Below are 25044 nucleotides of genomic sequence, written 5' to 3' on the forward strand. Positions count from 1 at the left end.
TGGGGCCTGCCTTTCCTTTCACCCGGGACCAAGTCATGCATGTGCCCAGCCCCGCCCCAGCCCCCAGTGCGTGCTTGGTCACACATATGCACAGAGAATTCTTTATGCCTCTTTATTCCCAATCTCGTCAGCACTTTATAAAATCAGACTGGAGGAAGAGGGGCCTGAGAAGGCTCCCTCCCACCCTCCAAGCTCAGCCGAAGTCTGGACTGTCTCCTACCCTCTCCCTGTAGAGGGGACTTGAGGGGTGGGGGCTGGTGCAGGGGGAACTGGGAGCTGGGCCAGGCCTGCTGGGCCATCCTCTCCCCCTGCTGAGAGGGGAGCTGGGCCTGGAGAGGGGCAGGAAGTAGGACGGCCCAGCACTCCTGAGTCCTGGGACTCTCCGTCTCCTGCTGACATCGGGGCTGGGACCCTGGCTGTCCCGAAATCACCCACCCCTGTAGCCCTACCCACCTTCTACATCTGTATCCCCCCACCCAGCCTTCCCTAAATATATACAAATGTACAGAGGGCTCCCCCTCCCCAGCTGGCATGGGCTTTATCCTCCCCTCTCCTCCTTTCCTCCCTTCCTCTCCATGAAGGCCCATGGCCTGGTCTTCAGCCCTCCCTGGGCACCAGCCTGGGGGTGAGAGGTGTGGAAAAGGACCTTTGTGCAAAGCAGCTGACACCAGGGCAGGGGAGGACAAGAGCAGGAACTGACTCCTGGCCCTCCCAGTGAGCACCGCCCCCAGCCTTTCCGGGAGCATGAGAATGTGCTGGGGATCCCAGGAGGGGTCCCAGACTCCCCATCCTTCAGTCACAGCACCATCCTAACAAGCGAAATCTTCAAAGAGACCTCCTGGGGGACCGTGGGGGTGGTGGTGGTGGTTGGGGAGCAGGCTGCTGGCCCCCCCACCCTCGGCACGGCCCCGGCTTGGGCAGGGACTCTGCAGGAGAAAGAGAGCGTGGGACAGGGAGAGCTCCATTGGTGCCCCCAGGCCTCACACCACCAGCCTTTCCTTATCATCTCGGGCAGAGGCTCCAGGGCCCCCTCCAAGGGCTTGTCCAGAAACCACGGGGGTAGTCAGTCTTCAAGAGGCACAGCTGCGTGCTCTGTGAGCTCGTCCTCACCTGTTCCTTCAGCTCCTGAAGCCCCAAAGTGGAGATGCCCCCAGTGGAGGTCCGCAGGGGGGTCTTGGGACGCCTCCATACCCGCTTCAGTCGATCCCAGGACACCTTGGGGTTCAGGGTGGGGAACAGCAGTGGGCTCGGGAAATTTGGTCAAGGAGAAGGGTGGGCCTTACCATGCCTGGCTGCCCACAGGACTCACTGCCACAGCAAACTCCCAGTAGGACACCCCCATCCTCCTCATCCATTCCCGTCTCCTGACTCTGAGCCCTCAGGCCTGCCAGCCAGTCAGGGGACCCTGGCAAAGAACCCTGAGCCTGACTTTCCAGCCAGGCCAGCTACACCAGGCACCCCACTCTGCCCACTTCTGCTCTGCCCACGGCCCCACTTCCGCCCTGCACTCCCGGGGCTCTTGCCTCGTAGATGTAGTCCAGGATCTCCAGCAACGTGAGGATGCTCGCCCCGATGAACAGCCCCATCTGTCCCCCAAGGTCTCCTGGGAAGCAGGAGAGCAGCGTCAGAGGGAGCTGCCGGCCGATCCACCCCGACACAAGCTGGGGGCAGGGACACCGGTCTCACCCAGCAGGGCTGACAGGCCATAGGCTGCTCGCTGCTCCATGGCTTCAGAGGTCAGGGCCTCAAAGAAGACATCTAGGACCAGGAAGTTCTCCCTGTGGAGACAGGAAGCAGGGTGTCCATGTGGGCCTCTCTTCCAGAGAAGGCTGGCAGGGGTATCCAGGTCCCGCAGGTCCTGATCCAAGATGCTGCACGGGGAAGTCAGTGGCCACTCCCAGACTCCCCCAGGCTGTGAGGGGAGGCAGTCTCAAGTGTGTGTGTTTCATCTTTTGAGGGGCAGCAAAGTGCCTGGGAGAGCAAAACAAAGCTCCTGAGCCTGAAGGAACCCCTACTGCTCCCTCTCAAGCAGCCAGTGCTGTTCCCTTTGCCTCTTCCTTCTGCCTCTGCGGACCCTTCAGTGACCCCTGTCGCCTGTCAGTACACTCCACAATGCTCCTTCTCGGTGTTCTGGACAGACTGTGGCCTGTCTCCGGTGCCTTCTTCCCCAGCGCCGTCTTCTCTGCTTCCTCCGAACAGCTGCCTACGGCTCAGGCTCCATGCCACACCGCCCCACATCCTCTCACTGGACGCCTCCCCATCACCTCCTCTCACAGACCTAAACCTAGAGCCCTAAGGGGCCAGCTCACGCCTCCCCGGCTTCCCTCCGCCATGGGGGCCAGAGAATCAGTCCTACATGATCAAACGTGGGCTCACTGACAAGCTGTGGCACGGGTTTTGTGTTGTAATCATCTATCCCCACAGAACCCAGCACGGGGCCTGGCACCCAGACCACGCTCCGAAAGTGTAGACTGGCTATCTGGGACCAGACCCAAGGCTCAGGGCAGCCCCTCCTGCCTCCGCCTGCAGGGTACCGTGTTCCTCCTCCGTCTCATCCTGTCCCTCTCCCTCATTGCAGGGGAGAAAGACGCATAAGCAGAGGGCTCCGTCATTACAGACATGGCCTATGTGTAATGATGGAGACCTGTACAGGTACTGGGCTCTCAATGAAAGGCGTTTGGACCTGGAAGCGCCTCCCTGGAGGTTGAGACGCTGAACGTGACTTGAGCAGGGGGTGGGGCTACTTAGAAGAAGAGGGCTGTGCTAGTGGTGAGGTGGCTCACGCCTGTAATCCCAGCACTTTGGGAGGCCGAGGACAGTAGATCACTTGAAGTCAGGAGTTCAAGACCAGCCTGGCCAACATGGTGAAACCCCATTTCTACTAAAAAGATGGGGGGGTGCCTATAATCCCAGCTACTTGGGAAGCTGAGGCAGGAGAATTGCTTGAATCTGGGAGGTAGAGGCTGTAGTGGACCACAATTGTGCCACTGCACTCCAGCCTGGGCATCAAAGCAAGACTCTGTCTCAAAAAAAAAGGCGAAGGAGAAGGAAAAGGAGAATGAAAGGGCCATGAAAGGCATTCCTGCCAGAAGACTCATCATAGAGAGAGATGCAGCCCACTCCCGCCTCCACTGTGCCCAGGCAGCCTGTTGAGAGTGGCCTCCATCACTCACACACACACCCCCACACACACACACACCCATTCCCAGATACACTCACAAGTGTGAATGCACACACACATCTCCCACTCACATATACATACACTCACAAACATACACACCCACAAGAAACACACAAGCATACACGCACACACGTACACACACCCCCCACACATATACATACACACCCACATACACACACACATGCTCACACACACGTACACACAACACACACACAGTCCCCCTCATTCCCACCCCCCTACACATACCGTATGTAGGTCTCGTTGCGGTTGTACTTCCTCGCCAGGTACCGGGCTGAGCCCCTGTTGGGGATCCTGACCATGGAGATTTCTTTCCCGTAGCGCGTCAGGTTGCAGGGGGTGGGGCAGAAGCACGGGCCCTCGGAGCCCCCACCCAGGGAGTCTGCAACACAGAGGCAGCGGCTACAGTGGGAGTTGGAGGAGCGTGGTCAGCAGCCCACCAGCTGCAGAGAGGAGGCCCGGGGGCCACCCTGAGGCAGGCACACCCACACCAAGGGCCTTTACTGGCCAGCCCTGGTGCTTCCTAGAGGGGACTGGCTGTGGGTGCACACCTGGACCAGCTTCAGACGACCCTGGAGAGCAGGTATGAGCAGAACCCCCCAGCACCCTCCCAGCACCCTGGGACTGGGGGGTCCTCGTGACCCACAGGGAGGACAGAGCCCATCCACCACAGCTAATCAAGTAGATGAGGTTTCAGACTCACAAGGAGGTGTGGAGAGGATGCTGCGATCCATGGATGGATGATGGATAGATGGATGGATGAATGATGGATGGATGGATGGCAGATGGCCAGATTGATGGATGGGAAACAGAAGAACAAATGGACTGACAAGACTCCCAGGCCCAATGTGCTGGGCCTTCTCCGCCTGCCCCTTCAGATCCACTCTCCACTCTTCCACCTTGCTCTGCTTCCCACGAGGCTGATCTCCGCCGAATGCATCACCTAAACTCCCTTGTCCTCTGGCTTTGGGTTGAGTTTGGCCAACAGTAAGCCCCAGCAGAAACAGAAGATGACGGGGGAGAGATGCTAGGGTATTTCTCCCGCCTGGCTTCCTCACTGCCAGGCCGTAGGTGGCAGAGGCTGTGCTCCTCCAGCCATGCTGCTGTCAGCCAGCCCTCTCGGACAGCCACAGGTCTCTCTCCTCCTGCATGCCTTGTGGGAATGAGGCTCCCCGGCGTGGCTAGCTCTGTGAGCTCCCGCTGTGCCTTGCAGCCTCCTTACTCCTGATCACACATCTGTTCCTTCACTAAACACCTCCAATCACCCCTGTGACAGATGCAGGTGGCATGGGGACAGAGAAGGGCTGGATGTGTGTGTGGCTGCCCAGTGTCTCAAATCCAGCCCCAGGGCCCTTGGCATCTGGATTACTGCAGCCAGCTTGGCCAGTCCCTGGCTTTGAGTCCCTCCCCTCCCACCCATTGTCCACATCTCATTGGACTCACCTGGCATTCCTGCCTGGCCTTTGTTGGCTTCCTAGAGCCTCCCTCCCCCACTGTTTTTCTTTAAACAGGATAACTCTGTAGCCCAGACTAGAGTGCAAAGCGTTATCCCAGCTCTCTGCAGCCTCGACTTCCCAGGCTCAAGCCTGTCCTCTTGCCTCAGCCTCCTGAATAGGTGGGACTACAGGTGTGCCCCACGACACCCAAGTCATTTCTTTATTTTTTGTAGAGACAGGGTCTCACCATGTTGCCCAGGCTGGTGTCGAACTTCTGGGCTCAAGTGAGCCGCCCACTCTGGCCTCCCAAAGTGCTGTGTCTATAGGTGTGAGCCACCGTGCCTGGCCTTCCTCCTCCACTCTTTCCACTCCCTCCCCTGTTCTCTGCCCTGCAGCCACACAGATCTTTCAGTGCCCCGGACACAGCATGCTCTCTCTGGCCACAAGGTCTTTGCACCTGACTCTTATACACCCTTCAAGCCTCAGCTAATGTGTCTCTTCCTCTAGGAATCCTCCCTGCCTTCCCAGGCTAGCACTGCACGCCCCTCCTTGGGGCCTTGCCGCACACCTGAGGCGCCCCTCTCCAGGAGCTGATGGGCTGTGTGGGAATGCCTGTCCATACCCCTGCCAGGCTGTAAGCTCTCCAAGGGCAGGGCTGTCGCCCCCACTCTCACCTCCAGTACCCAGCACAGGCTGTAAAGCCTGGAGAATGCACGAATCGGTGAATGGATGGATAGATGGATGAACTGCAGATCAGGCAAGATCTGTGGACAGATGGGGTTTGCCTTACCCACACCGATAGCCAGCAATGCATTTTTCCTGAGACCAAGAGAGAAGTCATTTCACTTTCTCAAAGTGGGTGAGCTCATTGGTTGAACCAAGATGAGAAGCCCAGCCCTTCACTCCCAGTCCAGGCTTCTCTGAAAGCCCCCCACCCTGCTGCCTCCACTTACCCAAGCGTCTGTACCTGCAGAGGTCTGCAGACCTCTCCCTGACCCCACTGAAGTATGGGCTAAGGCTCAACCCCCAGGAAGAACCCTCCAGAGGGAGATTGGGAGGAGAGGAGCCAAGACACGGAGGAGAAGAGTGGACAGAGACATGAAGAAGCTGATGGAGAGGTAGGGAAGGGTAAGGCAGCACAGACCCAGTGTGTGGTCGGCACACTCGATGTAGATATTTGGTGGGCAGATGGTCTCATTGCCTGAAAGGAGAGAAGATTATTCCTGGAATCTGTGATCACTTCCCCTCTCCCCAGCACGCCCAAATGTAAGCACATACGTGCATGCACACACATATGCACACATTTGCATACATGTGCTTGAATCCCACATACACAATCCCAGCAAATACACAAGCACAGATGTAAATGAGCATGCACATACACAAATACATATTAACATGCACACTTGCATCTGCCTGCTGCCATTCCCATATGCATATGTGAAACCATGTATAAAAATCCCAAATACACACGTGCACACTCACGCAGGTACAGACACACACACACATGTTGTACCCATGCACCTGCCTGTGCACATGATCAGTGCCTTGCCCCTTGCCCCGGGAGGCTCTGGAGCCCAGCAGCGTGGCATGGAGGGCTGGCTGGGGGCGGGGGGTGCCCACCTGGCATGTGCACCATCCGGCAGTGGCAGCGCTGAAGCACGGCCTCCTTTTCACAGCGCAGCCGGCAGGCAGACACACTGTAGGCTGAGTAGCCCTGAAGCTCAGGCTCCCTGAGCTCACTTTCTGTGCGGCAGTTGCCCCAGGGCTGGGGCAGGTAGGTCAGCTGCAGAGGTGGGGCATATGAGGTCACACCTAGGAATCCCACCCGGTCCTCCTGTGCCCACAGCCCTAGCAAAGTCAACACAGCTGACAGGCTGTGAGCTTCTAAAGGGCAGGTTGGCTCCGCATCCCCTCTGAGCCCAAGGCAAGTCCCGTGCCCAATCCAGGGCCTGGCAGGAGGTGCTCACCCGCTGTTCCTGGCAGGACACAAAGGTCTGGAAGCCGGGGGACACCCCGAATCCCAGCTGGTGGATGTAGGGCGGCTCCTCCTGGCTGTGGATCTGCACCCGAATACCTGCCTCGAATGAAGTCTCATCTGCACAGCAGAGATGGGGACCTCTGGAAACCCATCCGGGGACAAAGGGCCCAGGCCCCAGGCCCCAGGGTGGCCCTTGTCCCTTTCCCGCCTTCGTACTTGTCTCCCTCCAGATGGGCAGGTATTCCTCCTGCTGGATGTCCAACATGATCTCCAGGCCACTGCCCATGCCGCCTGCCCGGCTAGGCAGCGAGCTCCGAGGGTCCGCGTTGAAGGTGTAACACTTCCCATAGCGAGTATAGACCTGGTAGGTGGGGTAAGAGAGGAGGAGGGGAGATGAAGGGAGGGGCCAATGCAACTCCAAAGTTCCCTGTTCGCCGCTGAGGCCACCAGATCTGCTTGGACACTCCAGTCCCATATCCTAGCAGGCAATGTACAGCCCAGCCTGTCCAATGAGCACCAACTTTTCCACCGATGGCTTCCCTTAGATGATTAAAAGTCATCTCCAACCTAACAACATAACAACACAAGAACTGTCGACACCTTCCTAAACCTTGTCTGCCCCCGACCATTCTCCTCCTTCCTGGTAAACGGCCCCACTATATCTACTCAGTTTCTCAAGTCGGAATTTCTGAAATCTCCGCTTCCCTCACCCCTGCATCCAAGGCAGCAGTGGCATGAACACTACGCACAGCAGCCTCAACCTCCCAGGCTCAAGTCATCCTCCTGCTTCAGCCTGACAAGTAGATGGGATTACAAGCATGTGCTACCAAGCCCAGGTAATTTTTTATTTTATTTTTGTAGTGACAGGGTCTTGCCATATTGCCAGGCTGGTCTTGAACTCCTCGGCCCAAGCAATCCTTCTGCTTTGGTTTCCCAAAGTGCAGGATTACAAGCATGAGCCACCACATCCAGCCTCCAGGCCACTTCTGAAATACATTGAGAATCCATCCACTTTCCTTCCCTCTCCAGCGACCCCCATTTTGCCATCTCCTCCTAACTGGTCTCCCTCTTGGTCCGCCCTTAACCCTCCCTTCCAGAAGCCGTAGTGCCCAGTCCACAGTGCTCAGATCCAATGAAACCACTCACTGACTTAGCCAACAATATCTTCCCATTTCCCACATAATGAAGTCACGCTCCTTCCCTAACCCAAAAGCTTCCACGTGATGTGGCCCTTGCCTGCCTCTCCTGTTACCTCTCCATCTCTGTGACAAGTTCAGACACCTCGACGCCTTTCCTCCTTGGACTTTTGTTGCTGTTGTCCCCTCTCCTGGAATGCCCCATCACACACAGTCTTGGTATGGCAGCTGCCCATCGCTGAGGCCTCAGTATGTCATACTCATACATCACACCGCCACATTCAACATCATCGTCCATGTATCCAGATGTCTGTTGGTTTGCTCGAAGTACTCATGAAGATCTGAGATGACCATGTTCATCTATTTGTCTCCTGTCCATTGCCCATCTCCCCCCATGAGCGTGTATGCTGTACAGGAGCAGTGAGGCTGCCTGGTGTCCCCAGCCCCTGGCCCAGGAGAGGGCCCAAGGATCTCTAGAATAAGCAGTCTCTGCAGCACAGAAGCCTGGCTCCCTTTTCCTCTGCGGAGTTCTCCTGTATGGACAGCAGATGGCGCTGGCGCCCCGGAGATGGAAGCCCAGGCTCTTGCCGGGAATTTAGCTGCCACCAGGAGCTGCGCAGCGGCAGGGGTGGAGAAGGGGTTGAGGGAGAGGCGGGTTCTAGTTCCCCCCGACCAGACTTCCCCAACAGAGACGAGCCCCTGGGTCAAGCCCATCACAGGCAGCACCTTCCCTGGGGGCAAGGGGTCGGTGCACTCAATCACTCTCTCCCGCTCCCCCTCCCCTCTCCCTGGGAACATTTCCCACTAGTAAAAGCTGGGAGAAATGGCAAGAGGCGGTGTAGAAGGAAAAAGGGATCCTGGATGCCTAGCTTCACAGGAGGAGTGCAGAAGGGAGGGAGGCTGGCTAGAGGGCAGCGAACCAACTGAGAGTCCTCCCGAGACCTCTGGCGGCAGGGTGAAGTCCCCCTCCCCATGGACTAGACTCTGATCCTCCCTCTCACACAGCCCTTCTGCCACCCAACCACCCTGCCTCCCATTCCTGAAACAAAAACTCGCGCACCACAGACCAAGCTCCCCAAGTTCACAGAACATGGTGCCATCTACCGCTGGCCCACATGCCCTCAGTACCAGCTAGTTGGAGTTACCCCAACTACTCCAGATGAGGACATCGCAGCTCAGAGAAGTGAGGTGACGGCCAAAGTCACACAGCTGGGAAGGAGGAGAGGTGCAACTCATCCAGGGGTGAGGCTCTGGCTGCTCCCGCAAACCATTGCTGGCACCCCACCCCAAGCCTGCCCTACCTTGGGACCCATCTCCTGCCCCAGCCCATCCAGGTGAGATGAGTTGGATAGAATTGGCCCCAGGCCTGTCCCCTTCTCTTCTCCCATCCCCCCTTCCCTTCTGCACCGTTTCTCTGTACCTTTCTCGCCCTTTCTTCTCCGTATCTGTTGCCCCTCCATTCCTTGCCTGTCTCTTGAGTCCTCTCCTTCCCTCAACACCCGCCCCCCACAGGTTTGCCAGCTTCCAGGTTCAAGTCCTGGACCCCACTAATATCACCCCTGCCCTCCTCCCTGCTATGTGTCCATCTGTGGGGCAGGAGTGGGCATCATGGGCAGTTCAGAAGCACTCGGTATGCCTCATGCACCATGCTAAATGCTTCACATGCTCTGTCTGGATGAATCCTCACAACTACCCTGTGAGGCAGGTATAATTATCTCCCCATTTTACAGAGAAAGAAATGGAGGCTCAGAGAATTCAACTGGTTTCCCAGGATCTTCAGGCTCAGGGCTTCTCAAACACTTTTGTGCACACAAATCAGGAAGGTCTTTTTAAAGTGCAGATTCTGATAAACAGATGTGGGAAGGGGGTGGGACAAGGCTGAGAGTCTGTCTGTCAACTGCCGGTCCATGGACTATACAGTGAGTAGCAAGACACCAGATGAAGGGGGAGATCCCAGCAAGACAGCCCCACTCCAGACCGCTGCTCTTATGCCAAGTCACTGGAGGCGGAGGAACCCTGAAGTGGGCTGGGTGCAAGATTCCTCGGTCCCATCCGGGTGCAGTGGCTTACACCTGTAATCCCAGCACTTTGAGAGGCTGAGGTGGGCAGATCGCCTGAGGTTGGGAGTTCCAGACAGCATAGTGAAACCCTGTCTCTACTTTAAAAATACAAAAATTAGCTGGGTGTGGTAGCAGGTGCCTGCAATTCCAGCTACTTAGAAAGATGAGGCAGGAGAATCACTTGAACCCGGGAGGTAGAGGTTGCAGTGGGTCGAGATCTCACCATTGCACTCCAGCCTGGGCAACAAAACAATACCTGCCTCAAAAAAAAAAAAATTAGCTGCGTGTCGTGGCAGGCACCTATAATCCCAGCTACTCAGGAGACTGAGGCAGGAGAATCACTTGAACCCAGGAGGCGGAGATTGCAGTGAGCTGAGATCACACCACTGCATTCCAGCCTGGGCAACAGAGTGAGACTCCATCCCAAAAAGAAAAAAATCCTGGGTCCTGGTGGTGTGGGAAGGCAGATTCAAGGCATATATAAATGTTTGTAGAAATCTGAAAGTACTCAACCTCTTCCTATTTGACACCAAGAAGATGCTGGAATCAGCTCTTGCTGACACAGCCGGTTTTGCGTGTACGCTCCAGTTGAAAGGCTAAAGAAGGCATGAACTACGTGGGGCACCCGAGTTATGAGCTCCTCCCTCGGGTCCCTCAGCAGTCAGCACCACCGCAGCGGAGCCCTGATGGCCAGGCAACATGCTGGTCTCTCTGAAGCTCAGCCTCACCCATGGGACCATGAACTCCAGATGGCCAGGAGTCCTGCTTCCCTCTTGGCATCCCCAGAGCCCATCGAGATTTGCAGAGGGAGGTGTGAGGTAGGAGGAAGGAAAGCAAACATGATCAAACATCCCCACTTTGTACCAAATCCTGTGATAGGTGCTTTTGATCTGTTTTCTCCTTTGAGTCTCCAAGAAATCAGTATGAGCTACATATTGTTGCCCCCATTTAATGATTAGGTACCTGAAGCTCAGAGACAGAAGTGACTTGGCTAAGGGCGAATAGCAAGTCAATGACAGCCAAGATTCAAACAGAACTGAGCCCCATGTCAAAGCACAGTAAGTGCTTATAGAACCCCTGGTGGGTGTTCAGTGAATGAATGACTCTTGGAGGCTCATGACTCTCGGGGGAGCTGGGGCAGCGTCCCTACCTGGTACCTCCAACAGACACACACAGATACACGGTACATGGCACTGAGCCCACCCCACACAGGGCAGAACAAATGCCCGGCTGGCAAGGGTGGTGGTTGCCTGGCACACAAACCCTCAAGGTGGCTGTGCAGAGTCGGGGTGACAAAGGGAGATGGGTGGAAGTTGTCTGGGTCTCAGGAATACTCTGCAGGGAATGGACCAGCCAGACTGGCAAGAGAGGGCCACCTGCACAGCCCAGGTCAGTCCTGACTGCTGCTCAGGGCACAGCGTTGCCCAGGAGACAGTCCCTGGGCCAGGCAGGCAGGGGCGGGTAGAGCCGCCAGCTCCTAAGTGGCAGAACTCTGGTGGCAGCACAGCCCATAGCTTCTTCCATGGAGACGGCACGGCAGCCCTGCCACAAGGTCTCACAGGTTGTCCACTGCTCCCTCCCCATGGACTGGCCCAGATAGGGGAGGGGGGACAGCGGGGTATGCAGAGGAGTTGAGAGTCCACGACCCAGTCACGGAAAGGGAAAGGTCCCGAGCCAAGGAATATCCTAATGGCAGAGGGGCTATCTCCAGATCACCAGCCCTCAACCTCTGGGCCCTGTCCCCGTCTCAGACCCCCACCTCCTCCTTTGGTCTGGCCCTCCCTCTCTCTCTACCTTAGCTCCAAGCCCACCCTCTTGGCCCTAGCTGGGGCATGTGGCCTTCCAAAGCCCCTCCTGGCCTTGGCTGACAAATCCTAACAGGACTATGTCTGTGCTGCACACACACCCTCGGGTCCCCTCCCCCACCTTCCTTCTGCCAGCTCCTGCCTGTCCCTCTCTGATCACCTCCCTTTAGTGTCCCCACCTGGGTCCGTCTGCCTCGCTAGCCTCTGTTTCCTGATCTCAGTCTGCCTCTCAAGTCCTTCCCTACTCGCCGGGCCCATCTGGCCCTGCCCCTGATCAGTTATCCACCTGGACTCTGCCTCTCTGTCCCTGCCCTCTGTTGGCCTGTCCATCTCCTTAGGCTCTTTCTCTCCCATTGGCCTCGATGCCCCCTGGCCTTTCTGTCCCTTGCCCACTGCATTCTCTTTCCTATTTGCTTTCTTCTCTATCCATCCCAGTCGGGCTGTACAGTCTCAGCCTCTTGTCTCCCTCCTAGACCTTTCCCTGGGCCTGAGCCTACCCCCCGCAACCCCACACACCAGGAACCCCTCTCCAGGTGCCCTCCACCTCCTTCTCCCTGGCTCCTCTCTCTCAGGGTCTGCCTGAGACAGCGATGAGGGTTTGGGAGAGATCTGTCCAGAGCTTCCTCCTGAGAGCGGCGGCTTCTCTCAGCCCTCAGAGCTCCATCTATTCACAGCTCCCATTTCTCCAGAAAGCTCTCCCTGGCTGGCTTGCTCGCGTCCTCCCTCCCTTGAAGAGCCCACAGGGTTAACAGGCAATTAGCGGGGCCAGGGCTCAGAGCTGCAGCCGGGAGTGGGCCCTGGGCCTCCAGGAGATAAGAAGCAGCCAGAAGCTGCGGAGGCCAGGCTAATCCCAGAGCTAATCTTTGGCCTGGGCTTTATCTCCACTGCCTTCTGGGCACCTGCCTCTGGTCCCCGCACCTCCCCCACTCTCTTCTATGGTGTCCCTTCCCCCAAAAATTCCATCAGCTTTTCACTGATGGGGTCCACCCGCATGCCTCTCACTTAGGCACTGCCAGAATGAACTCTTCTGCCCCGAGGTCCAGAGTAGGCCACTGGAAGGGGTGCATCTTCCTCTTCCCGGGACTGTGACCAGCACCCTGGGGTGGAACAGCTCCCAGAGCCTGGCTTTATTCAGGGGTGGCCCAGTATCCAGGTTCAAAGCCTCTTCCTTCTCTATCCTTTCCAGGGGCAGAGGAAGGGAGATGGCACCAACCAAAATGCCTTGGTGTCTGTGCTGCTCAGACCTTCGAGGCCACTCAGTCCAATCACTCACTGTACAAAGGCAGAAAAGGACTAGAGATGACCAGGTTCATATCCAAGGGTATGCGGAAAACGGGGCAGATTCAGAAGTGGACCCCAGGTTCGCGGACCAACATCACCTCCCTGGGAGTCAACTCCAGCTCCGCCACTGACAGCCTGTGTGACTTTGGTTAGTAACGTGATTCATCAGCTTCTCTGGACCTGTTTCTTCACATGTCAAACAGAGACAGAAATCCCCACTTATTTCCCAGACTAGGCACACATCTCAAAAGAGAGGAAGTATGTGAAAGGCTTTCGCAAAGAGCAGTCACATACATGTAACAGTAATAAGGCTCTTATTTTTTTAGACAGAGTTTTGCTCTTGTTGCCCAGGCTGGAGTGCAATGGCACAATCTCAGCTCACTGCAACCTCCATCTCCCGGGCTTAAGTGATTCTCCTGCCTCAGCCTCCCAAGTAGCTGGGATTACAGGCATGCGACACCATGCCTGGCTATTCTTTGTATTTTTAGTAGAGACAGGTTTTCACCATGTTGACCAGGCTGGTCTTGAACTCCTGACCTCGGGTGATCCACCTACCTCAGCCTCCCAAAGTGCTGAGATTACAGGCATGAGCCACTTCGACTGGCCATGTAATAAAGGGTTTGTCAAGACCAGCATGAACCAAGCTAGGGCAGAGATTATCACTATGTGGTGCTGAAAGTGGATATACAGGAGGCTCATAACTTATGTGTTATGGGCATATATGTTATGAGCCTGACAGAAACGGGCATATATTTTGTAGCCTGATAAAGCAGGGTTCAAATCCAGCCTCTCCCACCAACTTTAGACAAACAACCTTGCATGTGTGATTGAACCTCTCTGAGCCTTGGTTTGTTCATCTGTAAAAGAGGAATGGTAATTCCTCCTAAAGTTAGATGAGAGGATTAGAGATCAATTCAGTGATTCCTGGCAGGTGCTCATGGGAGGGGTGAGGCCCTTTGGGAAATGGCACTTCCCACCAGGACAATCTTGGATCCCCACTGGGCGCATCCTCACTGGGCATCAAGCACCTTGCAGGCTCTCTCTGCAATTTGGGAGCTGCTTAGAGGAGGGAGCTCTGTCAGAGCGAAACCCCCAGGCTCTGAGATAGGGCTTCCAACCCAGATGGAAAGCCCAACCTAGTTCACATCTGGGCCTTGCCCTTAAGTCTGTGGGATTTAGATTCAATCAATTAACCTCTCCAATCCTCCATTTTTCATCTGTAAAATGGGAATAACAACAGGCACCCTTCAGAGGAAAGAAAGAATGCACGTAAACCACAGCAACCGCTAACATTTACTTAGTACTTACCGCTGTGCCAGGCACAGTTCTAAGCACTTTATACAGATCAACCCCTTAATCCTCACAAAACTCCTATGCTGGCGGCACTCCTATCATTTTCATTTTACAGACAGGGTAACGGAGGTACAGAGAGGATAAGGGAGCTGACAGGGGAACAGGTAATGTGGCCCTGGAGTCCACCCCTCGCCACTCTGTGACATACACCTGGCATACGGTACCTACAAACAGTAGGCGCTCAAGAACTGGTGAGTGTTCAAACAACACTTACTTTGATGCTATTCGTGGAGCCTGTGCTCAACAGTGTCAGGCACTGTGCTTGGTGCTGGACATACAACAGCGAACAAAACAGCCTCTGCCCTCAAGGAGCTTGCTGTCTGGCTGCAGAGACATTCATTCATTCAAAGTACTTAGGCCAGGCGCGGTGGCTCACGCCTGTAATCCCAGCACTTTGGGAGGCCGAGGCGGGTGGATCACGAGGTCAAGAGATCGAGACCATCCTGGTCAACATGGTGAAACCCTGTCTCTACTAAAAATACAAAAAATCAGCTGGGCATGGTGGCGCGTGCCTGTAATCCCAGCTACTCAGGAGGCTGAGGCAGGAGAATTGCATGAACCCAGGAGGTGGAGGTTGCGATGAGCCGAGATCGCGCCATTGCACTCCAGCCTGGGTAACAAGAGCGAAACTCCGTCTCAAAAAAAAAAAAAAAAAAAAAAAAAACAAAGTACTTATGGGCCAGGCGCGGTGGCTCACGTTTGTAATCCTGGCCCTTTAGGAGGCCACAATGGGAGGACCAATTAAGCCCAAGAATTTGAGACCAATAGGCAACAGAGTGAGACCTTGTATCTACAAATAAAAATAATAATAAATTAGCCAGGCATGGTGGCTCACACCTGTAGTCCCAGCTACTCAGGAGGCTGAGGTGGGAGGACCTTTTAAGCCCTGGAGGGAGGCTGAGGGAGCCCCTGTGATAGTACCACTCCACCCCAGCCAGGGCAACAGAGCATGACCCTGTCTCAAAAAAAACAAAACAGCCATGTTCACAAAACACGCAAATCCACCAGTGACACAAATGAATAGATTGTTACTAGTTGTGATCCTGATTGTGATGGGGCGACCTACCCAAGGCCACCACAGTGGAACAGGAGGGTCAGGAAGAACTCTGAACAAGCCAAATTGCACTCCTGTTCCAAAACTCTGAACATGCCACACTCAAGAAAGAAGAAGGCCGGGCGTGGTGGCTCACACATGTTATCCCAGCACTTTGGGAGGCTGAGGTGGTTGGATCACCAGGCCAGAAGTTCGAGACCAGCCTGGCCAACATAGTGAAACCCTGTCTCCACTAAAAATACAAAAAATTAGCTGGGCATGGTGGCAGGTGCCTGTAATCCCAGCCACTCAGGAGGCTGAGGCAGGAGAATCCCTTGAACCCAAGAGGCAGAAGTTGCAATGAGTTGAGATGGTGTCATTACACTCCAGCCTGGACGACAGGGCAAGACTCCATCTCAAAAAAAGAAAGAAAGAGGAAGAAGACAGCCGCCCCCAGCAGCCTGGTTCCACAGGTGCCTACGGGGTGGCCCCCACCTTCAGGCTTCCACCGCCACACAGGAGCTTTTCAGGGCCACTTCCTCCCTCCGGTGGATCCAGGAAGCAATGCCAGCGGTGTTTGTTCAAATGTAAATGTGTGAGCTGTGGTGGAAGGGACCGGGGAACTCTAGGAGCCAGGGAGGGTTGGGGACGGTGGAACAAGGCTGTGGTCCCCAACGGGCGCCGCGCTCCCACGGGAGAAGAGAACGGGAGGATGAAGGCCTCCGGGACCCAGGTAAACAGTCAAACCCGTTCCCCGGGCAGCGACCGCTTTGGCCTTACACCTAGACAGTCATTTTTAATTAGTGAATTGGTAACGAAGTCCTTCCCTGACATTCCCGCCCCTCGATGCAAAGTTCCTCGTCAAGAGTTTTGCTTACACAGTGGAGTACACACCCACAGCCAGGCGAGAGTTCAGGAGACCAGACAGAAGGTGGCGGCGGGGGCCGTGGGTGGGTGGGTGTGCCCCACCAGGAGCCCTGGACACCCGCCCCCTCCCGCACACGCAGGCTGGCAGCCCAGGCCTGGCCCACCCGCACCCGGCAGGCCGCACCCACCGGCTCGCGAGCTCGCCGCCCCCGCTCGCTCCCGCGGGGCGGGCATCCATCACGGCGCCCGAGCGCCCTCCCTCCCATCTCCTCCGGGCTCCTCCGCTCTCCTCCCTGGTCTGCCTCATTTGCATTCCCCCGGCTCCCGGCTCCTCGGCAAAGTGACCTCGGCACACAGCAGCGCCAGAGGCTTCCACCGTGGAGGGAGACACCGCCGCCCGCCCCTGCCGCGGCCGGGGAGGGGACGACGGGGCGGGGGTCCCGAGGAGGCGGACTTGCAGCGGAGCCTGGCTGGTGGGCTTGAAGGGGCCGAAAGGCCCGGGGCCGAGGGGCGCCGAAGGACTCGAGTGTTCGGGTGGGATTTGAACCCACGACCTCAGATCCCCAACCAGGCGGGAGTGAGATGTGGAAATGAGCACGAAGCCCGGGAGGCTGCGGCCAGAAACGGAGCCCCTGCTAGGATCCCAGGGCTCCTCAACACCCGGTTTTCCTCCCCTGAGAGCCCCCACTGGGGAGGGGCCGGCGCCACCGGGGAGTCGCCCTGGGGTTCCCAGCCCTCCTGGGGGCCTGCCCAGCCCCCACCCCGTCCCCCGGGCCCGCTGAGCAGCCTCCCCTCCCCCCACTTGGTATTTACACCTTCCACACATTTGTAAGCTATTATCCTGTCCACGCTTAGTCACCGCTGAGCCAAGCGCCACGGATTTAGCTCCTTTAATCTTTCCTCCTAAATCAATCCTCCATTTCCCCTTAATCATCCCGTGGCTCCTCTCTGAACTCTTGCTGCCGCCTCGGCTGCGGCAGCCCGTGCCTATCTCTCTGAAACTGCTCCCCCTCCAACCCAACACCCACGGGTATCCCAAGGGCATGGTGAGCATTTGAGGGGTGGGTTGGATTTCCAGCACTGCCAGCCCCAGCCTAGGAGCCAGGGGAGGAAGTGCAGACCCCTGTCCACCTCTTCCTGGAAAAACACACCACTGAACCTTCCCATCGCCATTCTCAGGGTCTCTGCCCCTCTGTCCTCCTGCTGCCTTTCTGCCTTCACTCATCCTTCTGAAGACCCTAAGTCTCCACCATGATCTGCAAAAACTCAAAAAACAAACAACAAAAAATGTGACAGATCTTCTCTCCTCGGGCCTCCTGACCCAAGTGCTGGCCGTTCCCACCTCCTCTTCTCAGCTGCTCAAACGAGGTGGGCTCCAGGGCCAGCGTGGAAGGGCAAGGAACACTGATAACTCAGCAGCCCGAGGCCGGCCTCTCCTCCAGGGTGGCTGTCCATCTCTCCTGGACAACCTCAGGCTCCGCCTCCTTCACTCCCTCCCGCCTGCCCGTGTGACCCATTGACTCCGGGGCCGAGTAGCTTGGGTCTCGAATTCCAGTGCTCTCTGTGGTGCTCCCTGGGTGCCCCTGCCTCTCCATTCCTCATCCTTCCTGCCCCAAGCCTGGACCTAGCAGAGGCAGCCCTGCCGCCAGCCACTAGAGGGAGCAGATTCCTCCCAGGAAGCAGAAGGGCAGGGGTGGGGGTCCAGGAAGGAGCGCGGGCTGGGGAGACAAAGTGAGGATCAGAGGGGCACAGGAGGCAGGGCCATTTCTTCACACGCTAATCAGCATCTTCCGGCAGTGCATGAGACGCTGAGCTGATAATGAGCCCAGCTCCGGGCTGATTCCTGATTAATGAAGAGGCCATGGGGCTGCTGAGCGGGACCGGGTGGGGCAAGTCCCTGATGGCCCTCCCCCTGCCCTTGAAGACCAGACCTCTGAGACAGTGACAGTCCCTGCCCTTCTCTGCCGGTCCACACCACTAACAGCTCCTCCACCCACTCCACTGCCCAGGCAGGCAGGCCGAGAGCACCCCCTCCAGGCAGGTCGGAGCCTCGGCCACTGGTGTGGGGTGGAAGGTCGGGATAGTGGCGGCACCTGGTTCTGAATCTGAGGGGTAGGCATTCTCAGTGTTTTACAAATCAGTTACTGTTCTATTAAAATAATCACGATTTGGAGCTGCTTTTGACAAACTAGAAGACCCAGCCACGCTAGGCTCCTCACACAGGGCAACAGTTAGTTGGGGCTGAGAAGCAGCTTCGCCCTTAAAGGCTACAGGTCTTCAGTTCTCCTCAGACCTCACCCCTCCCTACAGTGTCCCCCAGCCCCGACCTGACCTGCCTGGCTCCTGAGGGCAGGATCAGCCCTGAACCAGATGTTGAACTAAAAGTGCTCAAGGCTCATGCCCCAGGAGAAGCTGGGACCATGGGGGACAGAGGGCTAAACAGGCAGGGAGTCAGAGGGAAGGCTAGGCAGTAGATAAGAGGTTTGGACCCACCTCAGCAGGCACCCCCTCCCTTCCACAGCCAACTGGGCAAGAGGCAGCCCTTGGAACCTCCAGCCCAGTGACAAAGGTGTGGAGTTGGGATGGAGTGTGGAGTAGCTCCTCCCAGGGCCAAGTGCAGGGGGTAGAGGGCAGACACCATCAGTATTGGCCTTACCACACACTGGGAAGAGAAGGGGCTAAGGAGGTCTCTGGGACAGAAGGAGTGGGTGCTGAGGAGCCCGAAACTGGGGCCTGGGACAGCCAGAGAGAGAGAGAGAGAGAGAGGGAGGGAGAGAGGGCTTGCATTCGGGTTCAGTGCTGTCCTGGCTGGTGGCTGGGTGGGGCTGGGAGAGGAGGGAGGAGGGCAGGGAGGGGGACTGCCCAGCTGGAAGAGGCCTTGTCTAATTGTGCCTGATTAGTAGAGAGGAAGAGAACAGGGCGAGTGATTAATAGTCACGGCAGTCACCAGCGTGTGGGGAAGGAGGGTCGGGAGGGGGAGGGAGACCCGGGAGCCCACAAGGGAGGCAGATAGTGAGGCGCCCACAGGGCCCCAGGCTTCTGGCCCTCCAGGGGCTGCCTGGACCCTCAAGGACCACAGGGAGCCGGGCTGGCTCCTACCCATGCCTGTGAGGGTTTCTCCACCTCCCCCTGTCAATTTTCCAGACAGTAGCATGCAAAAGACCCAAGGTCATGTCCTACACCTGGGAAGAAGCGCGCCTTTGCTCACATGGTGTTTCCAGACACCCCACTGTCCCCAGCCCCCAGACACGGGCCCTGTCCTCAGCTCAACCTGAGATCAAAGCCACAGAGTAGATGGTCCGACTTACAATTGCAGCCTGCAGCTACCTCCTTATATCCTGTGGCCCCAGCTGCAATCCCAGCCCTGCCCTACCCAGACAGTCTAATTCCTAGGGCCATCCAGGGCTGCGCTGTCCAGCGCGGCGGCTTCTAGCCACGTGTGGCTGTTTGAATTAAAAATTCATTTTTGCTGTCGCACTAATCACATTTCAAGTGCTCAGCGGCCACATGTGGCTAGTGACTACCATGTTGGACAAGCACAGACACAGAGCGTTTCCGTCATCACAGAATGTTCTATGGCCCCAGCACTCCTCTACACAGTGTGTGCACATTCCCGCACCTATGCACATGTGTGAGCATATTTTGGAGCGCTGGATAGAATGGCAATGCTAGAACATGGCAGAGGAGGGTGTGAGCCAGAGGGTCAGAAGCGGGGATAAAACTAGGTAATGGAGAGTAACGAAGATGCCAGTACATGGGTCGGAAACTAGTAGGTGGTGGCAAGAACAGTCAGGTTAAACATAGCCAGCAGTTGGGGTGGCGGCATTTATAACAGCTGACGCTTACACGGGGTATACGATGTGTGCGCCAGGTAGTGTGCTGAGCTCTTCAGGAGCATCTCTTTAATCCTCACCACAACCCCCAATTTTTAGGTTCTGACACCATGTTTCAAGAATACACAAACTGATGCTCACAGAAGCATTTTGCCTTCATCAAGGCCATACACAGCTTAATGGGTAGGGCAGAGGTTCGAATCCTGGAGGTCCCCAGGTGAGAGGAGATGCTGAATTTTAGAGCCACCCTTGCATTTTACAGCTCAAGAAATGAAGCCGAGGGAGGAAGAGTGATTGCTGCCTTTTAGGGAGAGGGCAGGATGAGAGCAGGCCACAGTGGGGAAGGCAGAACTGGGGCTTGGAGGAAGGGGGTGTGGGCAGCAGATGGCGGCAGGAATTGGGGAGGAAGGGAGAGCTGTCTGCGAGGCTGGGGTGGGGACATACAGGCGGTGGAAAGGGTGGAAGTGGGATGGTACGAGACTGAGTGGGGAGAGGAGGTGGGAGGGGAGCCGAGGTAAACTAGCTGGAGCAGAGGGAACACACGGGGCACGCCTCCCAGGGCCCTCTCCTCTCTCCCCTCTTCCCTCTTCTCCTCTCCAAACTGTGCCCAGCCTGCCCCATCCCCCTAGGCCTTCCCAGCTCTCCTCCACCCAGAGTGGCCTCTCCCTCTCTGAACTCGGCCTCTTCCTACCCATGCACCTTGTCTGGCAATCAATCCTGGCACCTTATGATACCACTTGCATGGCTGATTAACTCTCACATGGTGAGAGAGAGTTCACTCTCTCATAAGCTTCTGAGTGTCCCTGTCCCCCTCCACCATGAGACTATAGGCTGCTTGAGGACAGGGACCAGGGACAGGGCTTCTTGTCTTCGCTGTCCCCTGCAGCTCCAAGCAGGGAGCCCAGCACACAGGCACGCAGAACTCCATGTTGACTGATTCTGACTGATGGGGAGTACAGGAGGGGATATAGGGAGCGTGGGGGAGAGCGATTGCAGTGGTAACAGAAGCAAGAGCAGCAGCAGAGGGGACTGGGGGAGGGCACATTAACCAGAGTAAAAATAGGCTGGAAAATGTGACATTTATTAACTTGGATTCCAGAGGAAAGGTCACAGCAGAGTGGGGAGTGGGAAGGAGGAAACAGGGAAAGCAATAGAAAACACATAACAGCCCCTTGGTGAAGGCTGTCCCTGTCCCGGACCATCTCACCACCCACATCCCGCAGGTTCCCCACCAGCCAGCTCACATACCATCTCCCCGCCAGAGACCGCTAATTCCCATCACCGACTCCAGGTCCTCACCACAGAGCTGATTATGGACCTCATATCCTTTTTAGAGTGCCTGCATCTTCATCTCCATGCCCCTTCTCCAGTCTTTCCCTGTTATACACCCCATCACCCCATCTTCCCCACTGCCATGGACCATGGGCCCCCAGCCCATCCTGTAATTCCAGACCCCGGTGAATTTGCAGCACATTCAGCCCTTGAATGCCAGGCCCAAGGGAGAGTGACACCCAGCAGACAGGGGATGCAGCGTGGGCAGAAGGGTAAGAGGATGGGCTGGAAACGGCGGTGGGGGGAACCAAATTCCAAAGGGGAATTTCTGTCCCCCAACTCTGGCTGTGCCCTGGACCCCTCATTGTCCTGCCCCAGTGCCAGAACCTCACCCCACAGACTTCTACCATCCTCCTCTCTCCAGCCCCGGGGTACCAGAGGGCCTGTGGGAAATCCACCCACGCTCTTCCGGGCCATCCCCAGGATTCCGGGGACTCACCAGCCTTGATCAAGGGATCCCCATTCCTGTATCCTCCAGGCACCACCTCCTAGCCTGGAGGCCAAGCTCCCTCTGTCTCCCTCCCCTTACTTCCTCACCCCCTCCAGCTCTTCCTCTCCTTTCCTCCCACTGAGGTCTCCTCACTCTTCCCCTTTCCTGCCCGCCCCCAACTCCCGCTCAGGGACACAAAGGCCCCATTGATTTCTGCCCCAACAGCACCTGCTGAGACTGAGCTCTGCCCAGCCCCCAACACAGAGGGATAAGGACTGAGGACAGCAGAGCCCCAGGAATCCTAAAGGCCACACTCACCCTCCATATCCCACCTCCTCCTCGGGGACTCTACCAACCCTGGCTTTGGGGAGCAGTGATTTTTCCTAGGAGAGGGGTGGACAGCTGGACAACAGGCCAATGCCCTCGACGCTTCTCCCTGCACAATGCTCCCCCTCCTGTTCCTCTATTTCTACCTAACTCCCCTGCCCAATGGCCGGAGGTCCCATACACTGCAGGCATGGTGGGAGCCAGGAACCTCGTTGGCTGGAGCATGTTTCCTGGTGATCCTGAGGCAGCGGGTGAGTGAGAACCTGGCGGGGGTCCCTATCAGTGGGGATGGCTACTGGAGGCTGGGCCGGAGTGGGCACCATGTTGACACCAAACATTTGCATACACACTGGGCAATGGTAACCAGGATGAAACATACGCGCACACACAACGCTGGGAGCAAACTGTGGTCTGGGGACAAGCATCGAGAGCGCCATGAATACTAGATACCCGGTGACTGTGGGTGAATGGGGGCCTGACAGGCAGGCTACGTACAAGACACGCCCACCCCCTCACATACCTGACTGTGGGAGGCGTGCATGGGAGAGCAGCCCAAGCTCACGCCCCTTTCCCAGAGAGTGTGCGCGTGTTTGTGCTCACACGTAGGTGAGAGATGGTGCCGGCAGTCTCCAAATGGGGAGCAGCCATTGGGGTAGATGGGGGTGAGGGTGTCATGAGAGGGGATGGCAGCCACAGTGGGACCCTGTCCTTGGCAGCTCAGTGAGAGCTGGGAGACAGGCATGGAGATGAGTGGCTCTCTGGGTGTGTGGGTGTGCAGGTGTGCATGTGAGTGTTGTGACAGGGACACTGAGTGTGTGTGTGAGCGGGAGTGTGCAGGAAACTGTCCCCCAGCAGTGTGTGTGTGTGTGTGTGTGTGTGTGTGTGTGTGAGAGAGAGAGAGAGAGAGAGAGAGAGTGCAGGCGTGCTAGGGCAGCAGTGAGGGTGAGTTATGCACATAAGAGTGAACCAGTGATTCCCAGTATAAGAGCCAGAGCTGGACATGGGAGCAGCTAGAACAGGAGACTGAGGGGACTGGCCCCCGGCAGGGCTGGAGGGCAGAATGAAAGAGGGATGTGTGAGGGCGCCTGTGAGGCGGGGCGTGTGAGAGACACACAGAGATCCAGAAGAGACACTGGCATCCAGTGTCCTGAAGACTGGCTCTCTCCAGTCTGCCCACTGGGCCAGCTCCCCAGGAGGCCACCCGGAGTCCTTCCCTAGATGGAGCCCCCCAAACCTCCCCTCCCCATCTCCTTCGTTTGGTGGGAAGAATCCAGTAGCCTCAGAAGAAAAAGGGAGCAAGAGAAAAGTGGGAGTCAGTTGGTCTGGCCTTGGGGTGGTGTGTCCCTTCCCGGCAAGCCAGCCAGCTCCAGGGCACCTGGGCCCACCCCTAGGACCCCCTCGCCCCAGCCCCCAGCCCTGGGCACTGCAGCAGCAGCAAGACCAAGAAAAGGAGCTGCAGCACCCCAGGGTAAGCCCCTGAGCGACCACTGCTCCATGGCTGGGAAGCCAGAGGGAGATGCCAGGCTTGGAGAGACACGAGGCCAGCCTCTGATGGTGGAAGGAAGGGAAGCCCTGTCGAGGATGCCCTGCACACCACTGCCACCACTCCTCCTCCCCGCTCCCCGGCCTCTGGCCACCCCGGGCCAGGCAGCCTAGCTGGCAGAACTCACCACAGAGAAGTTACTGGCGGAGCAGTGATGCCCACTGAAGTTGCAGCTCTTGAGCATGTCGGCGAGCTGGTGGCCGGTGCGGTTGAGGATGTCTACCATGTCAGGCTCCGGGTAGCGCAGGCCAGCGGCACGGTGCCCATCCCGGTCTTTGGGGGGGCAGCCCTGTCAGATTGGCCAGGTGGAAGATGTCGGCATCGCTGAGTGCCGAATGCCGAAAGCGGTTGATATTGCAGAGGGTGACAGCCGGGAAGCCCCCCACTGGGGCTGGGGCAGCAGGGTCCATTGCCACCAGGTGAGGCCGGGTCAGGTAGCCCCGGGCCAGGCCAGCCGCCTGGTACAGGAAGGCAGCCATCGAGGTGAGTAGGGCCAGTGCCCACAGGGTTCTGCGCAGTCCGTGGGGGCCTGGGCCACAGGCCCGGCCCAGTCCATGCAGGGTGCTGGTGCTGGCAAAGGTGGCCAGGTCCCGGGGGACTGCTGCCCCCTGAGCAGCCCCAAGGAGGCTCTGCTCATCCCCTGCCTCCTTCTCCTTGGGTTTCGCATCCTCCTCAGCAAATTTGATTTTGCACACAATCTCGATCGGCATCTGTCGCTGGCTGCTGGGACTGGCCAGAGCCTCCCTGCCCCGTCCCTCCCTAGCCAGCAGCCCCGGTGCCCTCCCGAGTGGCGGTGGTGGCAGCGGCTGCTCTTCTAAACTCAGGGCAAGCGGGAGGAGGACAGGGACAGGGTGGGGGCCCGAGGTGGGGGAGTCACTCCCACTCCCAGCAGCTCCGCAGCCCTGGTGCTGCCTCTGCCGCTGCTGCCTCTGCTGCCGCTTGTCTCTCTCCTCGATCGTCTCCTTGTGGCTTCCCTTATCAGCACCAGCACAGCTGTCAGCCCCTGCGTGTGTCCCTGCGAGCGAGCGAGCGAGTGAGCGAGGGAGCGAGTGCTGCTCCGCCACGCCGCGCAGCCCCAGCCGCTCCGCTCAGCATGTGCTCTGGAGCCCACCCCGCACTTAATAATTCAGGACATGTCAACGGCATTTCACCGGCAGCACGGGCGTCAGGAGCCAGGCCAGGGGAGGGGGCAGTCCCCAGCCCAGGACCGGAATCCCGAGACTGGGGCTATCCCCCAAACTCCTGCCAAACCCTAGCCGCTCACTGGGTCCCCAGATCTCCCCACTCCCCGGCCACCCAGGGAAGGGTGCCGTGCCCAGGGTCCTCAGCTCACTCTTGGCCACTTTCCTGGCCCACACCCAGGAAGGGTCAGCCGACTCTATCCCCCCACCTCCTGGCCTCCGAGCCAGCTGACTCCAGCACCCAGCC

The 25044-nt window shown here is 57.5% G+C and overlaps 1 protein-coding gene across 1 annotated transcript; it reads right to left on the bottom strand.

Moving 5' to 3' along the window:
- Window positions 1-97: 97 nt before the first annotated feature.
- ASIC4 (acid sensing ion channel subunit family member 4) lies at window positions 98-25044 on the bottom strand. The gene is given in 12 exon segments (XM_032278062.1): window positions 98-926; window positions 1111-1215; window positions 1524-1603; window positions 1687-1778; window positions 3428-3581; window positions 5780-5836; window positions 6259-6421; window positions 6606-6733; window positions 6833-6977; window positions 23744-23899; window positions 23901-24644; window positions 24646-25044. Coding segments are annotated over 12 exon segments (2058 nt in total). The 5' UTR covers window positions 24763-25044; the 3' UTR covers window positions 98-809.

This window comes from Sapajus apella, unplaced genomic scaffold (genome assembly GCF_009761245.1).
Source record: "Sapajus apella isolate SASKATOON/1434 unplaced genomic scaffold, GSC_monkey_1.0 scaffold10, whole genome shotgun sequence".
Taxonomy (NCBI): Eukaryota; Metazoa; Chordata; class Mammalia; order Primates; family Cebidae; genus Sapajus; species Sapajus apella.